The sequence below is a fragment of the Carlito syrichta genome, unplaced genomic scaffold (assembly GCF_000164805.1).
Source record: "Carlito syrichta isolate Samal-C Ts95f unplaced genomic scaffold, Tarsius_syrichta-2.0.1 Scaffold103341, whole genome shotgun sequence".
NCBI lineage: Eukaryota > Metazoa > Chordata > Mammalia > Primates > Tarsiidae > Carlito > Carlito syrichta.
Genome location: NW_007047437.1, coordinates 301,819 through 325,205, shown reverse-complemented (window position 1 = coordinate 325,205; position 23,387 = coordinate 301,819). Strand labels below are relative to the sequence as shown.

The 23,387-nt window shown below is 34.4% G+C and overlaps 1 protein-coding gene across 5 annotated transcripts in view; it reads left to right on the top strand.

Moving 5' to 3' along the window:
- CNTN1 (contactin 1) overlaps window positions 1-23,387 on the top strand; it is a 370,935-nt gene that overhangs the window by 190,008 nt on the left and 157,540 nt on the right. For all 5 annotated transcript variants that reach the window (XM_008065323.2, XM_008065329.2, XM_008065334.2 and 2 more), the window contains 2 exons: window positions 20,653-20,797; window positions 21,522-21,554. In XM_008065323.2, the coding sequence (XP_008063514.1) occupies window positions 20,740-20,797; window positions 21,522-21,554 (91 nt within the window). In that variant the 5' untranslated portion in view covers window positions 20,653-20,739. The remainder of the gene's footprint in view (window positions 1-20,652; window positions 20,798-21,521; window positions 21,555-23,387) is intronic.

The following is a 23,387-nucleotide window of genomic DNA, read 5'->3' as shown; positions in this document are numbered from 1 at the left end:
AAAGTGGTACATTTGTTACAATTGAGAAACCTACAGTGATACATCATAATCACCCAAGGTCCACAGTTTGCATTAGGGTTCTCTCTTGCTGTGTACATTCTCTGGATTTGGACAAATTTATAATTTTAATTGTTTTGCCTTCTCCAGAACATCGTCTGGTTGGAATCCTATAGTATGTAGCCTTTTCAGATTGGCTTCTTTCATTTTGTAATATGCATTTAAATTTCCTCCATGTGTTTTTATGGTTTGACAGCTCATCTCTTTTTAACACTGGATAATAATCCATTGCCTGAATGTACCACAGATTATTTATCTATTTCCCTACTAAATGATGTCTTAGTTAGTTCCAAGCTTTGGCAATTAATAACGCTGCTTAAACATCCTTGTGCCAATTTTGGTACCGACATAAATTCTCGTCTCCTTTGGGTAAAGAACAGTGAGTGGGATTATTGGATCATATGGTAAGAGTATGGTTAGTTTTATAAGAAACTGCTAAACTGTCTTCCAAAGTGGCTGTACCATTTTGCATTCCCACCAGCATTAAACGAGAGTTCCTATTGTTCCACATCCTTTCCAGCATTTGGTGTTGTCAGTGTTTTGGATTTTTGCCATTCTAATAGGTAGTGGTATCTTATTAACATTTTAATTTGTACTTCCTTGATGCTATATGATATTGAGCATCACTTCATATACCTGTTTGCTATCTGCATATCTTCTTTGATGAGGTATCTGTTCAGGTTTTTTGCCGATTTCCTAGTGGGGCTTTTAATTATTATTATTGAGTTTTAAGAGTTCTTTGCATATTTTGGCTAATATTCCTTCATCAGATATCTTTTACACATATTTATTCTGGCCTATGACTTGGCTTGATTTCTTGATGGTGTATTTCTGCAGAGCAGGAGTTCTAAATTTTTTTCCTGTTATTTGATCCTTTAATATTGTGAACCCAGCAGAGTTCTAAATTTTAACAGAGTCCTGTTCAACCTTTCCTCTTTTCATAGAGTTTTGCCTTTATTGTTTTATCCAACAAGTTATTTTCACACTCAAGTTCACCTAGATGTTCTCCTATGTTATATTCTAGGATTTTTCATAGTTTTGCATTTAAAATTTAGGCTCATAATCAATTTTGAGATAATTTTTGTGATAAGTATAAGGTCTGTATATAGTTTTTTTGTTTGTTTGTGGATGTCCAGTTACTCTAGCACAATTTGTAGAAAAGACTACCTTTTCTCCATTTTATTGGCTCCTTTGTCAAAGATCAGTTGACTATATGTGGATCTACTTCTGAGATTTCTATTCTGTCCCATTCATTTATGTGTCTATACTTTCACCACGACCACACTGTTTTGGTTATTACGAGGTCTATGATCTTGCTTTAAACCTTGAAGTTGGATAGTGTCAGTCCTTTGACTTTGTTCTTTAATATGTGTTGACTATTCTGGGTTTTTTACCTCTCTATATAAACTGTAAAATCACTTTGTCAATATCCACAAAATAACTTGCTGAGATTGTGTTTAATCTAAAGATCAAATTGGGAAGAACTGACATTTTGACAATATTGAATTTTTCTATGTTTTCATCTTTATATTTACTTAAATATTTGCTCAGGGAAAGAATAATTTGAATTCCTCCATACTACAGTCAAATCTCAAGGGTCAAATAACCAGCTGACTGTGAACATTAAACAAAGCTCTACTACTGAGAATTTGTACTATGAGCCTGTCTGAAGGTGAGTAATTCCTAGAACATAAGCAATTAGCGTCAGATTATAGGAAGGACTTAACTACAATGGAGATGAACTTATCTCAGGTTCAAAAATCTATGATACTGGGCAGACCCCTAACATCCTACTTTTTTGTTTTATAAAATAATATGCATCTCCCAACTGAGTCCAGGTCTCTCATTATCAGCAAAAGTCTATATTACTACAAAGTTAGTTTTTTGGTTTTTTTTTTTTTTTTTTTATGAAAGCCTATATTAGGTTGCTGACTCCTAGTCAAATATAAATATAAATTGCAGAAAAAAAATGGAATCCTTCCCAAAGAATGAGAAACACCAACAGGAGATGGAAGAACCATAATTAAACAGTCATTATTATTATTAGAATGTCAGAAATAATCACTGATTTAGTTGACATTGTGCTTTGACAGGAATGCAAATAATTTTTCAGGACCGAACTTAACAGGAACTGTGCACTCAGAGCTTCTAAAATGGAAGTCTACTTACACAATGGCAAGAGAGTTAAAACTTGAAACTTTGTAACTTTTTAACTGACATGGCTATAGGGCAATTTGCCAACATCTCATTGTATGATGTGTATTAAGATAACTATAAAAGGCAACACATGGTGCTTTTTGTTTCTCCTGGAGTTCTCAGAGTCAGAGAGGTTCAGTTCAGCAGAATATAAATCATTGAAAATTCTCCTTCCCAGAAATTCAAGACACGTGAATCAAAACAAATAGAGTCAAACAAAAATGAAAACAACTGAAGCATGAATAAACAAAAACATGATTGGGTTGAAAGCATAATGTATCTACTGATAGAAAATTACTTATCAAAATACCAAAATTATTAAACAGGAACATTCTGGTTTAATGATTTCAGATAGAGTTCAAATATAAATTTAAAAATGTGTGATCACTTAGATAATTAAAGTAAAAATGTTACCTTTTACCTAAAGTTTCCTGATTAATTGCACATCCTTTCTCTTTACCTTAGCTGTGCAGATTATTATATCATTTTGCATAGTAATGTAAAGAGTTTAGTTTTTAAGCTAATCAAAATCAATGATAATTTAAAATTTTGGAATAGAAGTTTGGGCAGGCTGAACTCATAATTGATACTTTATTGAATAAGACTAAAGGTCTTTGCATAGTTATAATAAATTTCATATGTTCAAAATTGGTTCACAAAAATAAGAAGGGATGAATTTCTGCATTCTACAACCTCCAAGTTTCTAATATCTTTATTCTAAGAAATTGAAACTATAGTAGTGATATTCCTTAAATCTCAAAACACTCCAAAAGCAATTATTTAAACATCTGCTTTCCTTTGGCAGCAGCTTTAGACTAAAAGTCAGAATATTTCTTCTAAACTTGTAAAGAAAGTAGATAATCTACCAAAAGATTAAAGAGCTACAGGGATGCCAATAGAGCTGTCACTGCTTTCTTCCTTATTTTATATTTTTCAGTTAGCACTATGATGGAGAAAAAAAAATCATTTCAAATTTATATTTCTGCTGCTTCATTTTACTTCCTTTCATTTGTTCACTGTATAAAACAAATTGGTTAGGAGGCTTTATCTAGTACTGAGCTTCAAATGTTATTGGTAGGCAGATCACTTCTAAATAGCTATCCCCCACTCCATTCTTACCTCCAAATTCTGTTCTCATTTATTCAAATGTTTATTTGGTATCTCCACTTGGTTGTCTAATGGGAAACTCAAATTTAATGTGTTCAAACTAAATTCTTTGTTAACTCACTCCCCATCAAAACTCTACCTCCTCTTTGTTGAATAACAACATCTTCCACTCCAATAGCCAACCCAAAAGACAAGCACTCATCCCTGAATTCCTCTCTTCCCCCCTTGCCTAGTTCGAACATCTCTGTAGATACTACTCAACCAGTGTTTATTTTTCACTGGTTCACACCTTTCATGGAACCAAGGACCATGTATCTTGGATCTGTTGAATTCCAAAGACCCAGCACAGTGTATATGTATGTAGGCACTTAAATATTTTAAAATAAAGAAAATTACTTCTGTAACTACATTTGGCAACAAATTTTTGGTTTTGTATATCTACACTGCAAATCATACTGGGAACTGCATTGTATTGGAGAATTCATTAGATCATCAAAGAGAAGTCTTATTGTATCCTTCCTTCCAGTTGTCAATGCCCAGAGAATGTATACACAAAGAGTGAACCCTAATTTAAATTGTGGACTTTAGTTAATAGTAATGTATCAATATTATTCATCAACTAACAAATCTACCTCAATAATGCAAAATGTTAATATACGGTAAACTGTATCTAGGAGAAAAGGGGCATATGGGAAATCTCTAAACTTTCTGTTCAGTTTTTCTTTAGACCTAGAACTGCTCTAAAATAAAAATATGTCTCAAGGGAAAAAAAAACATATTTCCCTCATTTTATGCTATTACATTCTCAAGATATTCAGAGACCTACTTTTTTCCCTAGTTCCCAATGCTTTGTTTTTTTTAAAGCTGAATTTTATTGTGCAACTATCTATCTATTGCCAGGTTATACTTCATTTCCTTTCTTCTAAATGAAAGGATAGAATAGTTAGTGCTGATTATATGAAGACTTATGAGGAAATCAGTTCTATGAAATAAAAATATTTCTGAATGAATTTATTACAATGAAGTGGGGAGTGTGATGTAAAGCCACACTGAATAGGATGAATTTTAGTGAATTTGGTCTTATTATATAAACTTAATGTTACTCACTAGCCATTAGGGGTTTTTGAACTAGCATTTCTAGAAAAGTGTTCTTACTTATTTGAATAAAGACTGGCAGAAAATACATGATAGAATGATTTTTTCCTCTAACAAATTTTCACTTAAAAGGGTTTTGAAAGTCTAGTCTCAAGATAATTCCAAAAATAGGTTTCAAAGACTGTTACTCATATTTCTGTTTAGTAGTAAGTTTAGGTTTAATAAAGTGTCATATTGATAATCAGTTACATGGAAGCCTCAATTCATAACAATATAGTCCATTTATATAGAAATTTTAGATTGCAAAGATGTTTTTCATATGTCATCTAGTTTTATGTTTACAATCTTCTTGGGAAAATTATAGAACAGATGTTAACTGCTAAATTGATAACCACAGTTTCACAAAGTTAAAAAAAAATCAATACCTGAAAGTATGCTAAGCCCAGTTGTATTAGTCTGTTTTTCTGTTGCTTCTAACATACCACATGAAACTGAGTAATTTATAAATGATCAGACTTTCTTACAGTTATGGAGGCTGAGATGTCCAAGTTCAAGGGGCCTCATCTGGTGAGAACCTTCTTGCTGGTGAGAACTCTGTTGAGTCCCAAGGTGGTGCAGGGCATTGCATGGTGAGGGAACTGAGCATGATCAGATGTTTGTTCAGATCTCTTCTTTTTATAAACTCACCAGTTCTACTCCCATGACAACCTGCTAATCCATTAACCCATTAATTGATGAATCCCTAATGGATTATGACTCAATGAGCTCTTAAGGTCTCCATCTTTCAATACAGCTATGTTGGGGATTAAGTTTCTACCACATGAAATTTAGGGGACATACTTAAACCATAGCACTAATGTTAACTATTTTTATTTTATTTCATTATATTATAAAGATGTGGAGTACAGGTAAGGGTTAACTACACAAGTAGGTTGCATGCAGTCGAAGTTTGGGCCTCCAAATGACCCTCACTTCCCCTGGTTTGGGACCAAGTACCCTTTGTGTTGTTACTTGCCCCCATCCTTCCTACCCTCTCTCTTCGGACAGAGCCCTGTGACTACCGATCCCTCCCTTGTGCTATTGTAATTAATGATCAGGTCCCATGATGCATGAGAACATGCAGTATTCTGTTATTTGTTCTGTGATAGATGACTAAGTATGATGCTCTCCAACTCCATCCAATTTTCTGCAAAGTCCATGATTTTGTTCTTTAGGGCTGTATAATACTCCATCGTGTATATGTACCACATTTTCTTTATCCTGTCCATTTTCGGTGAGCAGTAGGGTTGGTCCCATGTTTCTGCTATTGTGAATAGTATGGCAATCAGTGTTAACTAATAGCAATTCTTGTGCTTCAAGAGTTCTAAATGAAGGCAGCTGAAGAACTGTTCGTAGATGCTTTTCTTTTAATGATCAGCTCTCTTCTATTGCATTTAAACCTTCTGTGTTATTAAACATGCAGACATTCATACTTCACACACACACACATTTATGATCACGCACTCTGTGCAAAGTATTTAAGCTACAATAGGAATATAAAGATATGTATAAGGCACGTTCTTTTTCCTCAGTAGTTTATAATGTAGTTAAGGATAAAGAGAACCTATCACAGGTGTCCTATGCTCATTTTTCATACATTTTTCATAATTATATATTATTATCTCCATTCTACCAATGCTGAAATAACTTTCCCAAAGCTACCCGGCCATGTGAAATAGTCTGACTACACTCACAATCTGTACTTTTGACTCTCCATCCCACTGCCTTTGAGAATGCACAAGTCTAAAATTCTCTGAGCATAAGTCCAGATTTTTTAGGATAGTTTTATAGTCAGTTATTCTGTTCTACTTATCTTCATAGGCCGGCAAGACATATCAGAAACACCAAATTCCAGCAAAGAAACTACTTCTCCAAATACTTTTTTCTTAATCCCTGAAATTGTCTTCAATTATTTTTTTCTAATCTAGTGCTCCTATATTCAGTTGGAAGTGGCCTTGCATTTAAAAGATAAGTAACAACATGATAATAAGGTGTCTGTAGGTGAGTCAAATGACAGCTCCAATCCTTTAGACAAGGGAGAGGAACTCAGAGGAGGAGGTTATCAGAGGAGATCCTTTCTATAAAGATAAAGCTTAGTCTAGGTCTTGAAATGTGATGGAGATTTTTGTTTTCTTATCTATAAACTATGGTTATTAATAGTAGCTACACCTTGGGAGGTTAGGGATTGCCTGAGCCCGTGGGTTTGAGACCCGCCTGGGCAACTTGGTAAGACCTCATCTCTACAATAAATAAAAAAATTAGCCGGGTGTGGTAGCGTGTGCCTGTAGTTCCAGCTACTTGGAAGGCTGAGGCGGAAGGATCACCTGAGCCCAGCAGGTCAAGGCTGCGGTGGCCGGGAGCGGCCACTGCACTCCAGTCTGGGCGACAGAGTGAGACTCCAACTCAAAAAAAAATAGTAGCTACTTGACTGGTTCATGTGAAAATTTATTGAGTTAAGCTCTTAAAACTGAGCCTGATTTGCAAGTTGAGAGATGTAATGTAGATAATTACTAAGCTAAGGACTTTTAATTTAACTTTTTATTTCTATAGTTTAGCAATAATGCCTAACATATAAAAATACTCAGTAGATATTTGCTGAGTGGATGATGAAATGATGGTGTATCACTGACACATTTTGAGCCAGAGAGTAAGAGAGTTATATTTTTTGAAGGTAGGTTGAATTTTGCATTGTTTACTGTTACAAAGATTTAGATACATGTTCTTTAAAATAATGAATGCATAGGCAAAGATTTCTCTTGGTAGCAGGGATCAAACTGCAGATCCATTGAGTTGTCTCTAAAGTTTGTACTTAACTAGACGCTAATTTTCTGAAGTTTGAGAATCTGTCTCTATTTCTATTACCAACGGGGGCTTGGATGAAGCCTTTCACACAGTAGATAATTAAGGAATATTTGTTGATTGATAAACTTGGATTTGAATAAATAAAATAATTACATTAAGGAATAATTAGATTGAGTTGGTGTAGTACATTCTTGGTTACCAAAATACTTATCTAGCTTTGAGATTTTGAATTGGTAAATATTCATTATTTATAAAAAGCATGTTACACAGTGTATGATCTCAAGCCCATAAAATTAGAGGTTATATTCATATACACACAGGACCTAGGACACATTAAACTGTAAACTGCTTGTGATTGTGTGACTTTGTTCTTTTGTTCTTGTGTTTTTTAGTTTTCTATAATGCACATATTAACTTTAAAAAATAAAGATTATTTTTAAAACCAAAAGGGAGAGAATAATTAAAGATATTCTCAGAAGCTATAAAATTTCTCTTATTTAGATACTAGTTTTTATATAATTAATATCTTTTCTCTGTAATTTCGCATAACTGGAGGTATGTATTTATGCCAGCCTTACTGACAACTTAATTAATGTCTGATACAAATTTGAATAAAAAGGGAAAAATCTCTCTGTATAGCCCAAGACCCTACTGCTAATGTAAATCTAAAACCTCAGTGCCTTGAGGGCATCAGTATGCAAGAATAGGGGAATTTTTCCAAAATGTGTTCTGGTAATGAAAACTTTAAAAGGAGCTGGAAGAATAAACTACTTAGGATTAAATATTAGGATGACATTTTCTTGCAGAACTATTCAGCAGCAACTAATTGTGGTAGAAACCAAAAGTTCAAACATGGCATTAAAGAAGCCATAATTTGATGACACTTTCCTTGCCAAATATATTTCTCAAATGTTCCCATGAATGTATGCCATGATTATACTAGACTCTTCAAGATTCTCTGGATTTGACCTTTATTTTCCTTCTGTTTTCACAATTGCTACTTCCTTCTGCTCTCCTGGATCTACTTGTCAAATATGGAACAATGATTTGCTTTTAGTAATTGCTCAATACATTTCTTTAACAAATGTTATTTGAATATCGAGGATGTGTTAGGTAATGTAGGGTATTGAAAAAGGAGTCAGATAGTCTTTGCTGTTGAGGAGTTTATAATTTAGAAAGTCACTCCTTGAATAAATATCTTTAACCTACCAATACTTATGCTGTTGCTACAAAATGTCTGGACATAGTAGATACTTTGTAAATATGTATAAAATAAATTAATAAATAATTTTAAATACCCTTCATTTTCCTTTGTATTATTATTTTGTTGTATTCTCTTCAAAGAGAATGCAATAAATTTCTTGGTCTTTGAACAGTTTGCAATGAAAACAGATGTCTGAATGGTAAAGTTGCAAAATATTTCATTGAAGTCCACTTATATGTGTTTCAAAAGTAAGTACTTGTTGATTGTTTTAATTGAAGTGCATTTATTTATTTATTTATTTTTGCCACATTTATTTTATTGGAACTTGTCTCATTAAAATTGAAGCGTAACAGCAGTATTTTGATAAATAGGTAAGATGAAATAAAAGTACCAAAAAGAAAATATTCTATTGGTAATGGGTTTTCTACTTAATCTTACTCTCAGAATTTGAAGCTTGATCTCCTTTCTGACAAATCAGTGATGCTGGCTGAAGTATCATTCTAAAGTAAAATATCATTCTAGAAGTATCCATCATTTCAACTGACTGAAAGAATCACTCTAAAAGTAATAATAATCTCAAGCTTCTGAAAACTCGAATCTGCTGAAAATATTTCAAATACCAGTGATTTAAGCTTTTGTTTATTTTTTAATTTTTAATTTTTTAATTTTTAATTTTAAAGATGTGGGGTACAATTCAGCGTTAGATATACAAATGTTCATTGTGCAGGTACCCTTGTTGATGAGGTATCTCTCCCTTCCCTGACAGTTCAATCCCTTTCTTGTTGTATTATGATAATTGTTCAAAGTCTGCTTGTGAGTGAGAACATGTGGTACTCAGTTCTTTGTTTCTGTGACAGATCACTCAGTATTATAGACTCTAAGTCCATCTAAGTTGCTGCGAAGTTCATAATTTTGTCCTTTATGGCTGTGTAATGTTTCATAGTGTAGATATACCATATTTTTTTATCTAGTCCTTTTGTGATGAGCAGTACAGTTGATTTCATGACTTTGCTATTGTGAATAATGCTGCAATAAACATGCATGTGCAGGTATATTTTTCACAGAGTGATTTGAGTTCCTCTGGGTATATTCCCAGTAGGGGGATTATGGGATCATATGGAAGGTCGATTTTTAGATCTTTTAGTAATTGCCATATTGTTTTCCACAGAGATTGTACTAGTTTACACTCCCACCAACTGTGTAGAAGTATTTCCTTTTTGCCGCGTCCTCTTCAGCATCTGTTGTTTTTGAGCTATTGATGATGGCCATCCTTTCTGGAGTTAGGTGGTTTCTCAGTGTGGTTTTAATTTGCATTTCTTTGATGACTAGAGAAGCTGAGCATGTATCTGTCACTTGCTCTTATATCTTCTTTTGAGAAGTGTCTATTCATATCTTTTGCCCACATTGTAATGGAGCTGTTTTTTGTTTGTTTGTTTGTTTTTATTTTCAGCACATTTGAGTTCCTTGTAGATACTAGATGTTAGACCATTGTCAGATATACAGTTGGCAAATATTTTTTCCCAGTCTGTGGGCTGTCTCCCCACTCTCTTGATGATTTCCCTGGCTTTTCAGAAGCTTGTCAGTTTGATGCGGTCCCAATTATCTATCTTATCTCTTATGGCATGGGCACTTAGGGTTTTGACCAGAAATTGGTTGCCAGTTCCAATTTCCATAAGTGTGTCTCCTGCGTTTCCTGAGGTTCTTACAGTTTGAGGTTTTACATTTAGGTCTTTGATCCATTTAGAGTTGATTTTTGTGTATAGTGATAGGCAGGGGTCTTGTTTTAATCTTTGCATATGTTCAGCCAGGTTTTCCAGCACCATTGATTGAATAGGTTCTCTTCTCCCCAGTGGTTGATGGTGGAGTCTTTGTCGAAGATGAATTGGTTGAGAAATTGAGGTTTTGCTTCTGGGATCTCTATCCTGTTCCATTTGTCTATATGACAGTTCTTGCACCAATACCAGGCTGTTTTGATTATTATTGCTTTAAAGTTTGCTTATTGTTGTTTAAAGTCTGAGAGTGTGATACCTCCCACTTTGTTGTTGTTTTGCTGAGGATTATATTGTTAGATGTGGAAAAAGCTTTCAATAAAATCCAGCACCCCTTCTTGATGAAAACCCTTGAACATCTAGGTATAGATGGAATATACCTCAAAATAATAAGAGCCATCTACGAGAAACCCACAGCCAACATACTGCTAAACAGATAGAAATTGGAAACATTTCCCCAGAAAACTGGAGCAAAACAAGGATACCCACTCACTCTCACTCGTCCTGTTCAACATAGTATTGGAAGTCCTGTCTAGAGCAATCAGAGAAGAGAAGGAAATCAGTGATATCCATATAGGAAAAGAGGAAGCAAAGTTATCCTTTTTTGCAAAGAACATGATTCTATACTCGAAATCCCAAGAGAATCTGTCAAAAGCTTCCTTGCACTGATAAAGGACTTTGGCAAAGTGTCAGGATATAAAATAAAGGTGCAAAAGACAGTCACATTCCTATACACCAACAATAAACAGACAGAAACCCAAATGAAGTGCATTTAAAAGAAAATGATCTTATGCTGTTTCTAGAAATAGGTGCCTAAATTATTTGGGTATGAATTATTCATCAGTTTAAGTACTGAGGCAATGACATTCAGTCAGCAATTGCTCTCTTTTATCTAAAAAGCATGTCAAGGGTTACATCATGCTCTCTCAAGAGAAATATACCTTCCATATGGTATATCTTGTAACCTGACCAGTGTATACCTCTTACCCTGAACAAAAATAATAGGAGTTACAAGTCATCAGCCTCATTTTCCCCTCCTGCGTAGTTTTTTGTCTGAAGACACCAAGAAATTCTATGTATCTTTGGATTGGTGAAGTAGATGAGATGCCTCCTCTGTTACACAGAGGACAGACAGATACTGTGCAGCGTGGAGCAGTTTCTAATATAATCCTGTGCAGCAACATTAGGACAATAACTTAGAGTGGGACCTCAGAAAGCAGAGTGGCAGTAGCAACTGGGCCTTTTTGTTAGACATGGGTATCTCCATAAGGGAAATAATGCTACATAAAGGGAATACTAGCGCTCAGGAAGTGTTCAAAACTCCCAACTGAGTGAGCTCTTGGATCTGGCACTGTTTCTTTATAGGTTTTGTCCTTTGGTGTTTATGTGTGAGAACAAAAGGGAAAGAAGTTTGAACATTCTGTCTTACTGACATGGGATTTCTTTTCTGCTGTCAAAAATGTATTAAATCCTACTTTAGATTTTTAGATATGATTCACAGGGAAGGTATCACACAGCACATTTCTTTGTAGTAGTCTAGCTATGTCAGATCAGTTTGAATTGCAGTTGAGCAACAAAAGTTCAAAGCACATTCGGTCAGGTCATGATATTCCAGTAAGAGAGTCTCATGTAAAAATCAGAAACCTTCTAGGTATTAGTCAAGGCAACACATAGAAATGCCTTGTTTTTTACAAAATGACAAAGTAAATCAGATGTAGACATAGGGATTATTTATTTCTCACTTTGACCAAATGTCACACAAAGTATAATGCAGACATTATTTTAAAAGGTATGTTGTTAAATGTCATGCATCTTCTGATTTTTAGAGTGCCTTGGCTAAAAATGTGGACTCCATACACATTTGCATGCACAGATCTACTGAAGCATTGTTCTCTGTGAGTGCTGGAAATATTCCAAACTTTATTTAATATACTTACTGCAATAATTCTTTAATTTTAGTATGCCTACAAAGTATTTGGGAAACTTGATTAAAATGCATATACTTAGGCTATTCTCCCAGAAATGCTAATTATTCTTGCAAGTTGCTCAGGAATCTTATTAACAAGCATAGCCCAAATGCTGTTAATGTAGGTGGCCCCTGAACCACAATTTGGAAAACACTGACTCAGCATTATAAAAAAAGTTGATCATTGGATATACAAAATATTCTTTGTTATGATGAGATCAAGGACAGATACTATGCATTTTTTTAATTAAACAATAAACAATAGGGGATTTAAATATATCTGGAACAGGCAAATTCAAACACTAGCTCTGTTACTAACTGTGTTTCTTTGGTTAATTCATATAATCCTTATAACTCAGTTCATCTCTAGAAATGGCTGCTTGGGAGAAAAATCTGTAGTCTTTTTTGAAGATATGGATATTAATTGAGTGCTGAAAGCACAGCCTGCATTTTATAGAGCAACTGACTGCTCATATTTTTAGATAATTGAATTTATAATTAAATTAATTACTCATTTATTTTTAAAATGATGTAATGCATGCAGAGGAAATTAAAAATAGTGAAACTCCATTTGCAATATTTATAGCACATATTTTTTGCAGGATAATTTAAGCTCATGGTGTCACATAGGACTATAACTGATACAGTCATGCTTACTCATTGGAATTTCAGGAAACTATCATTTTTAGGTGCTACAATAAATAGAAAGGCCTACATAGATTTTTGTCCTACATTTTAGGAGTATGTGAATGTGTGGTTATGTACCTCATAGAAAATGAGAAAATGCAGAAAGGACTTGCCAATCTCAAACTATCTCCATCATGGAACTGATACGGTGTAAACTGTAAACCATACAATTATTTTACTTAGAATTGGAAAATTTGAAATGCTGGTGAAAAATGGAGATACTAATAACTAGCAAATCAAGCGATATAATTTCTTGATTTTCAGCAATTCCAAGAATTACTGATTTAATCAATGAACAAACAAAGTGCTGTTTTATCAAGTAAGATTTAAAATTCACATATATATTTATGGAATTCCTCTTTCCCATCAGTATATTAACAAAAAGTGGTTTATTTCCTCAAGGGCAAAACCATATTTTATTCTACTCTGAATTACCAGACTCTAACCATAGGCTTGGCAAATTATTGCTACTCAAAATATCAGATGAATATTAAAGGAAAGATAAAACATGGTAGGTATGTTTTAGCAGAAACTGGGGAAGAATAATGGAGGGTGATTGTTAGTGATTTCCATGAAGGTGCAGAATAGATGGGACTGAATAGGCCAGGTGATGAGTGGGAGTGCTGAAGGTTCCAACGTAACCTCAGACACCTAAAGACAACAGAAGCAAGTAACATGTGTATGTGTGTAAAATCTTACAGATTATTAACATGTACATTATATTATCTGACCCTGACCAAATTTCTCAGATTTCTATGAGCTGGGTTATAGGGATCATGTGGCTTGCCCGTAGCTGGTAACAGAGCCAGGGATTGGATCCTTCTATTCCAGATAGATTTAAATTCCCTATTTTTCATTATTTAGTTTTAAAAAGATTCTTAACATCTGTCCTTGCTCTAGATCATAAGAAAAAATATTTGTGTATTCAATAGTTAACATATTTTTCATAATGCTAAGTCAGTGTTTTCCAAACTGTGATCTAGGGGCCACCTACAGTAACAGCATTTGGGGTATACGTGTAAGTAAGACAACTCGCAAGAATAAAGTTTATGGGGGAATAGCCCATGTATCTGCAATGTAATCTAGCTTCTAGTATAATTTTTAGGCATACTAAAATTCAAGAAATATAGTAAAAGCATGTTAAATGAAGGTTGGAGCATTTTAAACTCTGAGGATGACATATTTATTGAGATGTTTTGGAGTTATTAGTATCTCCATCAGTTTACATGTACTTCATACATTTGGGGTTAAGACTACTACCATCTGAGATCCTTGCAGCTCTACATGCTGGTTGAAAAACTTATGATTCTGATTCTATTCTGGCAAAGAAAGGATTCTGTTTATAATCATTTCAGAAAATGGGGTACTTTTCCTTGTTATGTTCCATATTCCTTGGCTCAGAACACTATGTTCTCCAGAAATTTTTATGAAATATATTTGACCATAGCATTAAGCTGTTCAAACTTTGTTAATGACTTTGTAGTCAAAGGTTAGGCTGAAATAGGCACAATTTGTTGATGGAGTTTAAAGAAATCTGAAACAGGAAAAGATCATCTAAGGCACAATGTTATTCAGCTGGAGGGAGTTGCATCATCTATGTTTAAATTATATTTAATTATCCAAATATTAATGGAAGAGGTATAATGTTTGCAAGAAAGTGTTTAATGAACCTAGCATTTGAAGTATAGAATCTCCTTTTTAAAATTCAAAGCTAATTTTATTTCAGAAAAATGTCCTGTATTCATTTCACCCATTCTGCTTTTGTGTACATATGGCATAAAGCTTTTACATGTATACAACCACATATCCATACAGATACATTATATAGTCTTCACAGTAGGAACTTAAATCTCCATTTTATAGACTAGGCAACTGGTAACCCAGAGGATTAAGGGACTTTGGCAATAGAGGCAAAATTTCAGATTAAGACTGAGAGTAAAATGTTCCCCAGTTTTGAATTACAAGGTGGAAGTTATTTGCATCTTTTCACCTAGAATACTCTGTGCTTAACTCATAAGTTTCCTCTAATCGTTTCCTAGAAATAGAATTTTCTAGCAACTGTTCTTCAGAACCAAAGTAGAGTGATGAGAATGAGGAACACAGGCTAAATTTTAGGTTAAATTCTCTTTTTAAGATGAGCTGTGTAGAGGATGGAAGTACATGATTTTTTTGTGCCAAAAAAATCTATTTTTTAAAAATAGAAACGTAACTACTTGTTAACATACATGACGACTACCTCAATATTTCTGAGCTCTTGTTCTCTATGAATGTAGATGATTGTCTAACCATCAGCACAGTGAAAAAATAGTTTCATTGATCTTGATGGGATACCATTTCATTCTATAGCAGTACTAAATACTTTGCAAATAATTGTTAGTGGCTAAGTGCTTGCCAATATATTATTGAAACCTTTTTGAAAATGTCTTTGGGTTATCTTGCACCAAAACAATACAGAACAAGAACTAGATGGGGTCTGTCCTGGAGGAAAATACATATCTAGGTATGGGTCAGGCTTCTCAGAAGAAAACCCTAGTGTTGTCCAAAGGAAAAAGGGAGGAGGAGATCCTGACAGTAATGGGAAGAGAGAAGAAAGAATTGAAGAAAATGTGCCATACTGCATTGCCTTACTATATTGTGAAGTGTTGTTTTAATATATGTATAAGAGATGTAGTAAATGATGCTGGAGAAAAGAAGTTGAATTCTTTTAGAAATTAATGTGGTGCTAATCCATGTCAGGGATCAAGCCATCACTGGAGATTCATGGAGTTGAGAGAGGTTGTGAGATGTAGCATCAACTGTGATATCTGACTTATGGCCCGGTCTGAGAGCATGAGAAGCCATGCTCACAGGGCTCTGGGGGCTGGTGACTTTGGCGAGCTGACCAGCACAGCATGACTTCAGGCACAGGAATCATCTTCAGTTCCTGCTTCTGATTCTTCTGTTATTTCAGTTGTTGAGAAGAAACAAGTCTGCTCCTGTGACTGGCACATCTTTGTCAGAGTTGTTTGTTTTCTTCCTCTTCATTTCACTTGCTGCCACATTTTCAGGCCCACAGACGAGGTCAGGGAACTAGCTGTGAATGACTGAGTGATATGTCCTCAAGGGAGAAATAAGAGCAGTTTCTTCTGCATTAGCCATAGTGGGCCAGTTTACTGCCTTTTCTTCTGTGCTTCAGAGGGAGCACAAATGATGGGCTAACTGGTAACACAATAGAACAAATCACCAGCGGAAAACAAATGTATGAACAAGATGTGAAAGATGCTTTTATACCCAAACAACAAGAAACCCATGAAACAAAATAAATTGCATGCTGCCAGGGTGATGACTCACTGTCTTTCTGAAAGTGGCAACATTTTGAAGTGAAGGAAAATATAGCATGGTGTAACACAGAGAGGCTCAAAATAATGAAAAACCTTTTCATTCTGATTAGTGTGGGCATATTCAAAGCAGAAAACACAGACTTCCAGAAACACCCAATAAACTGCATATTTTTAAGTGCTTTAAAATATTTATACTTAGAACATCCTCTTCTAGAGTATATTTTTAAACCTTAATGAAGATCAAAGATCTAGTAAGAGACATGTTTTACTACCTATTGTCAGCATCCTATTCTTATTTTGGGAAAATGAAATTCAGTTTGTTTATGGCAAGTGCTTTGGAATACGGTTATGGACATGGTGCTTTCATTCCTTCATTTATTCAGTAAATGTATATCAAATGACTTCTATCTGTCAGGTATTAGAGTCAAAACAATGAACAAGAATTGTGTTCTGTGCCCTTGTAGGCTTAAGGCCTAGTAAAATAATAAATTTATATTTACTGAATGCTTCCAGTAAACATATCACAGGCAGAATCTTATGCAGCCCTTACAAGAGTCCTGTGAAATACACATTCTTCCCATATGAGGAAAATTAGAGTCAGAGATTGAGGCAGAATTCAGACCAGATCTGACTGACTTACCCTCTACTTTTTTACTAGGCATTGACACGTGTTCCCATTTACTGTGGTCATTATTGAGAAGGAAATATTAAATTACACTCTAAACCTAGACAATTCTTCTATAGGATATTTTCAGTTGAAATCATTTGCTGCATCACAATGAATCTTCCATTTTTCAAATGACCTATAAAGTTGTTGGGTAAATAGACCAAAATATCACCAACATATTCCATCAAAATGAGAAGTCTGAAGCAAACTTCCACAGAAGTTGTAATTCTTCACCTCTGTCTGTTTCATTTTCTCTGTGACGGAGTGCTGCCTTCTTCACGCAATACCACAACCGCAGCAGCAGTTACTTTTAAATTTGAATATCTGTGGGAATCATATGACATTCTCAAATTCTACATTTATTATTTTAAAAAATTAGAATGCCCTAAGGCCCAACAGTTTCTGCCACTAAACTGCATATGCTTTATATTCTGCTGTGTTGACACATGTATTATCCAAGTAATTCTTACAAAAGAAATTGTTTGAAACAACAGTTTTGGCACAGTTTGCCTGTTTGCTTTTTCTAATTTTGTCTTCATTAAAGAAACTCATCCTAATTCATCCTAATTTGTGTACATAAATTAATGAGAATAATTAGAAGCTAATAAGGCCAAGAAAATTTTTAGATGTACTTTTTTGTGTGTGACAAGCTTTAGAAAGCCATAATCAATGTGTACATGTTTCTATAATTTTTATTTCACTCTATACTTTACTTAGATACAAATGATATGATGCACAATCAAAATAAAAAGGTAAAAATCTTTCCATGGATCATTTAATTGATTTCCCTGCCACCTAAAAGAAGTGTTCTTCATTTCTCACCTCCATTAAACTCTTCATTCCTCTGCTCAGTCCAACTTAGGAAAATAAATAAGATAAAATAAAAATTAACGGACTGGGCGAGGTGGCTCATGCCTCTAATCCCAGCACTTTGGGAGGCCAAGGCTAGAGGAGTGCCTGAGCCCAGGGGTTCAAGATCAGCCTAGGCAACTTGGCCACGAGATCTTGTCCCTGTGACAAAACAAAATTATCTGGGTGTGGTGGTGCATACCTGTAGTTCCAGCTACTAGGAAGGCTGAGGAGCCCAGTAAGTCGAGGCTGAGGTGGCTGTGAGCGTGCCACTGCACTCCAATCTGAGTGACAGAGTGAGATCCCAAACAAACAAACAAACAAACATTCCAGACTTAATACAGTCTATAGTTCTCACTTTCTCACGTGTCTCCAAGAGAAAGAAACCAGTCATAAATTAATTCTGGCATTTACAAACTGTCTGTTGGATTTTTGTTCCAGGGACATTCTAAATACTTCTTGATGAAATTTTGTCCCATTCACATTATGTTTTTTCTAATCAATGCAAGTGTTCCAAAAATAAATGAAAAATAATTTGTTTATTGAGCATATGTATAGGAAAGGAAACATATGTTTATCTTGGCCCACATATTACCATGGACCAGTTAAAATTTTGTCCAAACTTTGCAAAGTACTAGGATTCCTGCAAATCAGTGTGGTACATGTGTTCTTAAAGTCCTTCACAATGAATAGAGTAAACACAGTCTCGTATTTTTCTTTAACATATCAGTACAATGCAAGCCATCAGTAGAACTTTGTTTTTGCTGTTGTAAGTAATGTTTGCATATATTTATATGTTGAGCACTACAGCATTAGGTGTTTTCCTTTCAACATTGCTTTCATGCTCTATCTTAATCTGTGTTTTCACTTAACTGTGTGTCATGAGATCTTTAAAATGTGTTTTAAAGATGATTTAATATCTTATCAAGACAAGATTTCTATTGTGTCCCCAGTGAAGAGAGCTCTTTCTAATTTCCTGGGGCATGTTGTTCTTGTGTTCCAATAAGAAGTAGTTGAGTCAGTCAAGAAGTCACCAAATAAATTAAATCTAAGAGTGAAGCACCCCCACTGTAATGCCTTGCCTACCTCAAGCAGTCTCATTCCCACCATACTATATTGACAATGATTTCAATTAAAATGATAACACTGTTTCATGGCTAATAGTATATTGATCCAAACAACTGTCTCATTGCCCCAACTTGTGCACATATCTGTGTTGAGCAAGCAAACTGTGTCTTTTATTTTTGATTCCTCTTATCTACATGCTTAGTCACAGAGATGGATATACCACAACAATGATGAAGCATAAATTGTAGGGCCCTTCACCTAAGCCTGTTTTAGGGCCCTGGCTGAAACCTCAGCAATGTAATCACATGATCATACATTTTTTGCAACATTTGTAAAAGCAAGATATTTTAATTAAACAGCTACATAGTTTTGTAGCACAGTTTATATTGGTAATTTTGTCTTTTCTCCCTTAAAGAAAGTTCTCCAACTTTGAAAAATTTGGCTCTACAAAACCTAGATTGTCCCCTGCTGATACACAAAAAGTAATTATTGACTTTTTGTTGAATACATAAATGAGGGAAATAAAGGAGAGAAGGAGGAATGAAAATGTTATCAATTTATTTTACCATTTAAAAGTGAGCATTTCTGGCAAAAATGTTTCACAAGCCACCAATAGATAATGCTTACATATAACCCTTGTATAATGTCTGTGAGTTTACAAAGCTCTTACGCAAATACAGCTTTAACTGAATCTTTCTACCAGACCTTCAGTGAAATGTAATCCTCAATGAAAATGATTGATATTAAAATGTTTACAACCACACTATTTGTAGAAAAGGATTGTTATACTTAATGTTTAAAGAAGAAAAGAATCCCAAACTTACATCCATTGAGTGACTTGCTCATGATCATATTGTATCAATATTGGGATGTCAATTGAAGCACTCTGACACTGAATCTACTCTTTTCATTATGACATGGTGTTAACAAATGTATTTAAAGAAATGAAAACCTATTTTACAGACAAGGAATACGAAATAAAATATATTGATAATGCTGTTTGCTACAAATGATAAACATTTTCCTTCTCTCTTATCTCCTCTCCTCCCATCTCCTCCATTTATTTTCTTCTTTTTCCTCTTTTTTTTTTTATTTTAAGGATATGGGGTATGATTCAGGGTTAAGTATAGAAATGTTAACTATGCAGTTACCCTTGTTGATGAGGTGTTCCTCCCTCCTCCGGCAGAATCCCACTACTGCCAATCTCATCCCTCCCCCCACATCCACCCTCAGCAATTTCCCACTACTGACAATCTTTATCTTATAGTATTACAATAATTGTTCAAGGTCCACTAATGACTGAACATGTGATACTCAGTTCTTTGTTTCTGTGAGAGAACACTCAGTATGATAGACTCTAGGTCCATCCAAGTTGCTATGAAGTTCATAATTTTGTCCTTATTTATGGCTGTGTAATATTCCATCATGTATATGCACTACATTTTTAAAAACCCAATTCTCTTTTGATGGACAGCACGGTTGGTTCCATGTTTTTGCTATTGTGAACAATGCTTTTATAAACATGTGTGTGCAGGTAAATTTTTCATAGAGTGATTTGAGTTCCTCTGGGTATTTTCCCAGTAGGGGGGTCATGTGGTCATAAGGAAGGCGGATTTTTAGACCTTTTAGGAATTGCCAAACTGTTTTCCACAGAGGCTGTACTAGTTTACACTCCCACCAACAGTGTAGAAGTGCTCCCTTTTTGCCACATCCTCTCCAGCATCTGTTGTTTTTTGAGTTATTGATGATGGTCATCCTGATTGGAGTTAAGGTGGTATCTCAGTGTGGTTTTAATTTGCCTTCTTTTTTTTCTCCTCTTGATGCAGGTGTGTAATATTATTCAACTGCCAAAAAGCTAAAGCTTCTTACATTTTTTCTTTGGAAAATTGAACTTGACTTCTACTAAACACAAGATGAAAATGTGGTTACTGATCAGTCATCTTGCAATATCTTTGTCCATCTGTCTAGCAGGTAAGAAATGTCCTTCACATATTCTCCACACATTATGTCAGCATAATCAATGTGTGTTTGTTTCACTAAATCTTTTGTGTGAAGCTAGAATTAATATTTTCTTTTGACATCTGAGTCAAACAAGTAAACAAATATATATTCAGGTTGACCCTATTTTTATTTTTACTTTCAATTAAGATTTTACAAAATGTAGTCAATTTTGTATAGTAGTGTGCTGGTATTCATTTAAATTCTGGATCTCTGGGGGAAAATTTTTTTTGGTGAGTAGCAATTGTTTATTCCTGGGGAATAAATACTCCCACTATGGCCAATTTTAACTTGACATTATTTAATGTGAAATTGGAAAAGGTGTGCAACAGCTCACCATTATATATTTTCACCATTCAAATGCAAGAGAAACCCCAAAGGCATAGAAAATAGTAACATGTATAAAAAACAGACAAACAAACAACAATAAAAAACTAGAAAGTAATGGGTTTAAGCATCTGTTCCCTTCATTCTTAATATAATGTATTTATTTGTAAGCTAATAAAATGTTTAATACTGGCTGTGTTTGACAACTGATTCACAGCATATCTGTGCATATATGAAGACAGTTTAACCTTAGTGGCAAAGTGTCACTACACTCATTTCATTGGCTGGCATCTGCGTTATTTTAGTAATGTTTGAAATCACAATTCAAAGAATCGTTTTGGGATCAAAATTGCTTTTTCTGTTTTTTTAGAGTTTACATGGCACAGAAGATATGGGCATGGAGGTAAGTTGAGAAAAGGATAAACCTTTTAAATAGTGTTTCGTAACTGAATCTTATTTTATTTGTGCTTTAAACTCTTAGCTCTCTAAACCTTAAAGCAAATGGTTAATGTTAGATCACTTGGAAAGTTTGTAAAATGTTTTTCCTGGGATTATAGGCTACTTGCTAGGTGCTGAAGTGAATAAATGTATACATCACAAACAAATATGTTATTAGAGGATTGTAGCACATGGAAAATATTCAATGTGGCTTATATTTTTCCCCTGCATGCTTTTCTACAATGTTATGCTACTAAAATTTGAAGCAATATTTTAAATGTTGTAAGTATCTAACTTATTTTTGAAAGCCTTTTGCTTTGCTGCAAAAGAGAGAACTAAATTAGCAATCTTGGAATCTTAAGATATAGTTCAATTTGGACTCCACAGATTTTGACTCTAGTAAACACAATTTATTGTTTAAGATGAATTGGATAAAATGAGCAATCCTGCCAGTTTAGATTCTACTTTGGCTACTGACAGCTCTTGCAAAAATGGGGGCTGCATGATATACTGAAATAATGCAGTCTAGAGTGAGACCAGCCTGGATTTGTACCTTCAACCTGGCATGCACCAGTTGATATTGTGTAAATCACAAAATTTCTGTGAACTGCAGCTTTACAATATGTAAAAATACAGATTTTTAATATCTTACTATATTACATTAATTATAAGTATAATTTGTGTATTAGTTTCCTAGGACTGCCATAAACTGGGTGGTTGAGAATAACATGCATCTATTGCTGTGAGGACTACAAAGGAAATGCAATAAAAAACTTCAGTCATAGTGACTGATAAAGTAATTCCTCAGTGAACATAGCAATACTATTAACATATAAAAGCCACCACTGAGTAACAGTAGGAGAACGAAAAATAAGGAAGAATTGCTGAACAGCCAGTGCTACAATTTGCACACCAAATCAAGGATATCCATGCCAGCTGGGTGAGAAGAACTTCCACTTGTAAGATTGAAGGGAGGGAAGTTCTTAGTCTGAATTCTACCTCAGCCATTTCTGTATCCACCTTGTGGTTGGGACTTATTGTATGTAAGCTGTATAAAGAGCTGTAAGGTATGTCCCTTGACTTTGAGAGCTGTATCATGTAGTAGGGAATAAGAAAAGTGAGTAGATTACAACTTTATAAGAAAATTTATGATGGGTGATTTTAAACAAATTATTTAAGGAATTGTGACTTATTTAATGATAGAGGTAGCAGGTAAGGGAAATGAAGTATTTTAAATGTTAAAAGTAGAAATAATTCTAAATAGAGGAAGTGACACAAATAAAAGTATAGAGGCTGAGAATTATGGACTGTGTTTGATCTATGTTTTCCCAAGAATTAAAAAAGAAATGGTCTGCAGGATGCTAGTTGGAATTACATTAAAAAAGGACTTCATTGTCAAATAAATATGAGGAAAAAACTGGTACATTAAAGTTTAATCTTTTATCATTAACTTTAAGTAATACGTATTTATAGTACTTATATAGTAAGTATAATATATGTGTTAGTTTCCTAGGACGACCATAATAAAGTACCACAAGCCAAAGTCAAAGTTGTCAGTAGAACCCTGCTCACTCTGAAACCTGGAGAGGAAGGCTTCTTCCTTGCTTCTTTCAGCTTATTGGTGGCCCCATATGTTCCTTGGCTTGTAGTAGCATAATTTCAAGTTCACGTGGCATTTACCCTGTGTCTCATCACATAACCTTCCTTCTGTGTATGTCTGTCTCTGTGTTTAAATTTCCCCTTTTCATAAGGATACTAGTCATATCGAATTAGGACCTTTCTAATGACCTCATTTTAA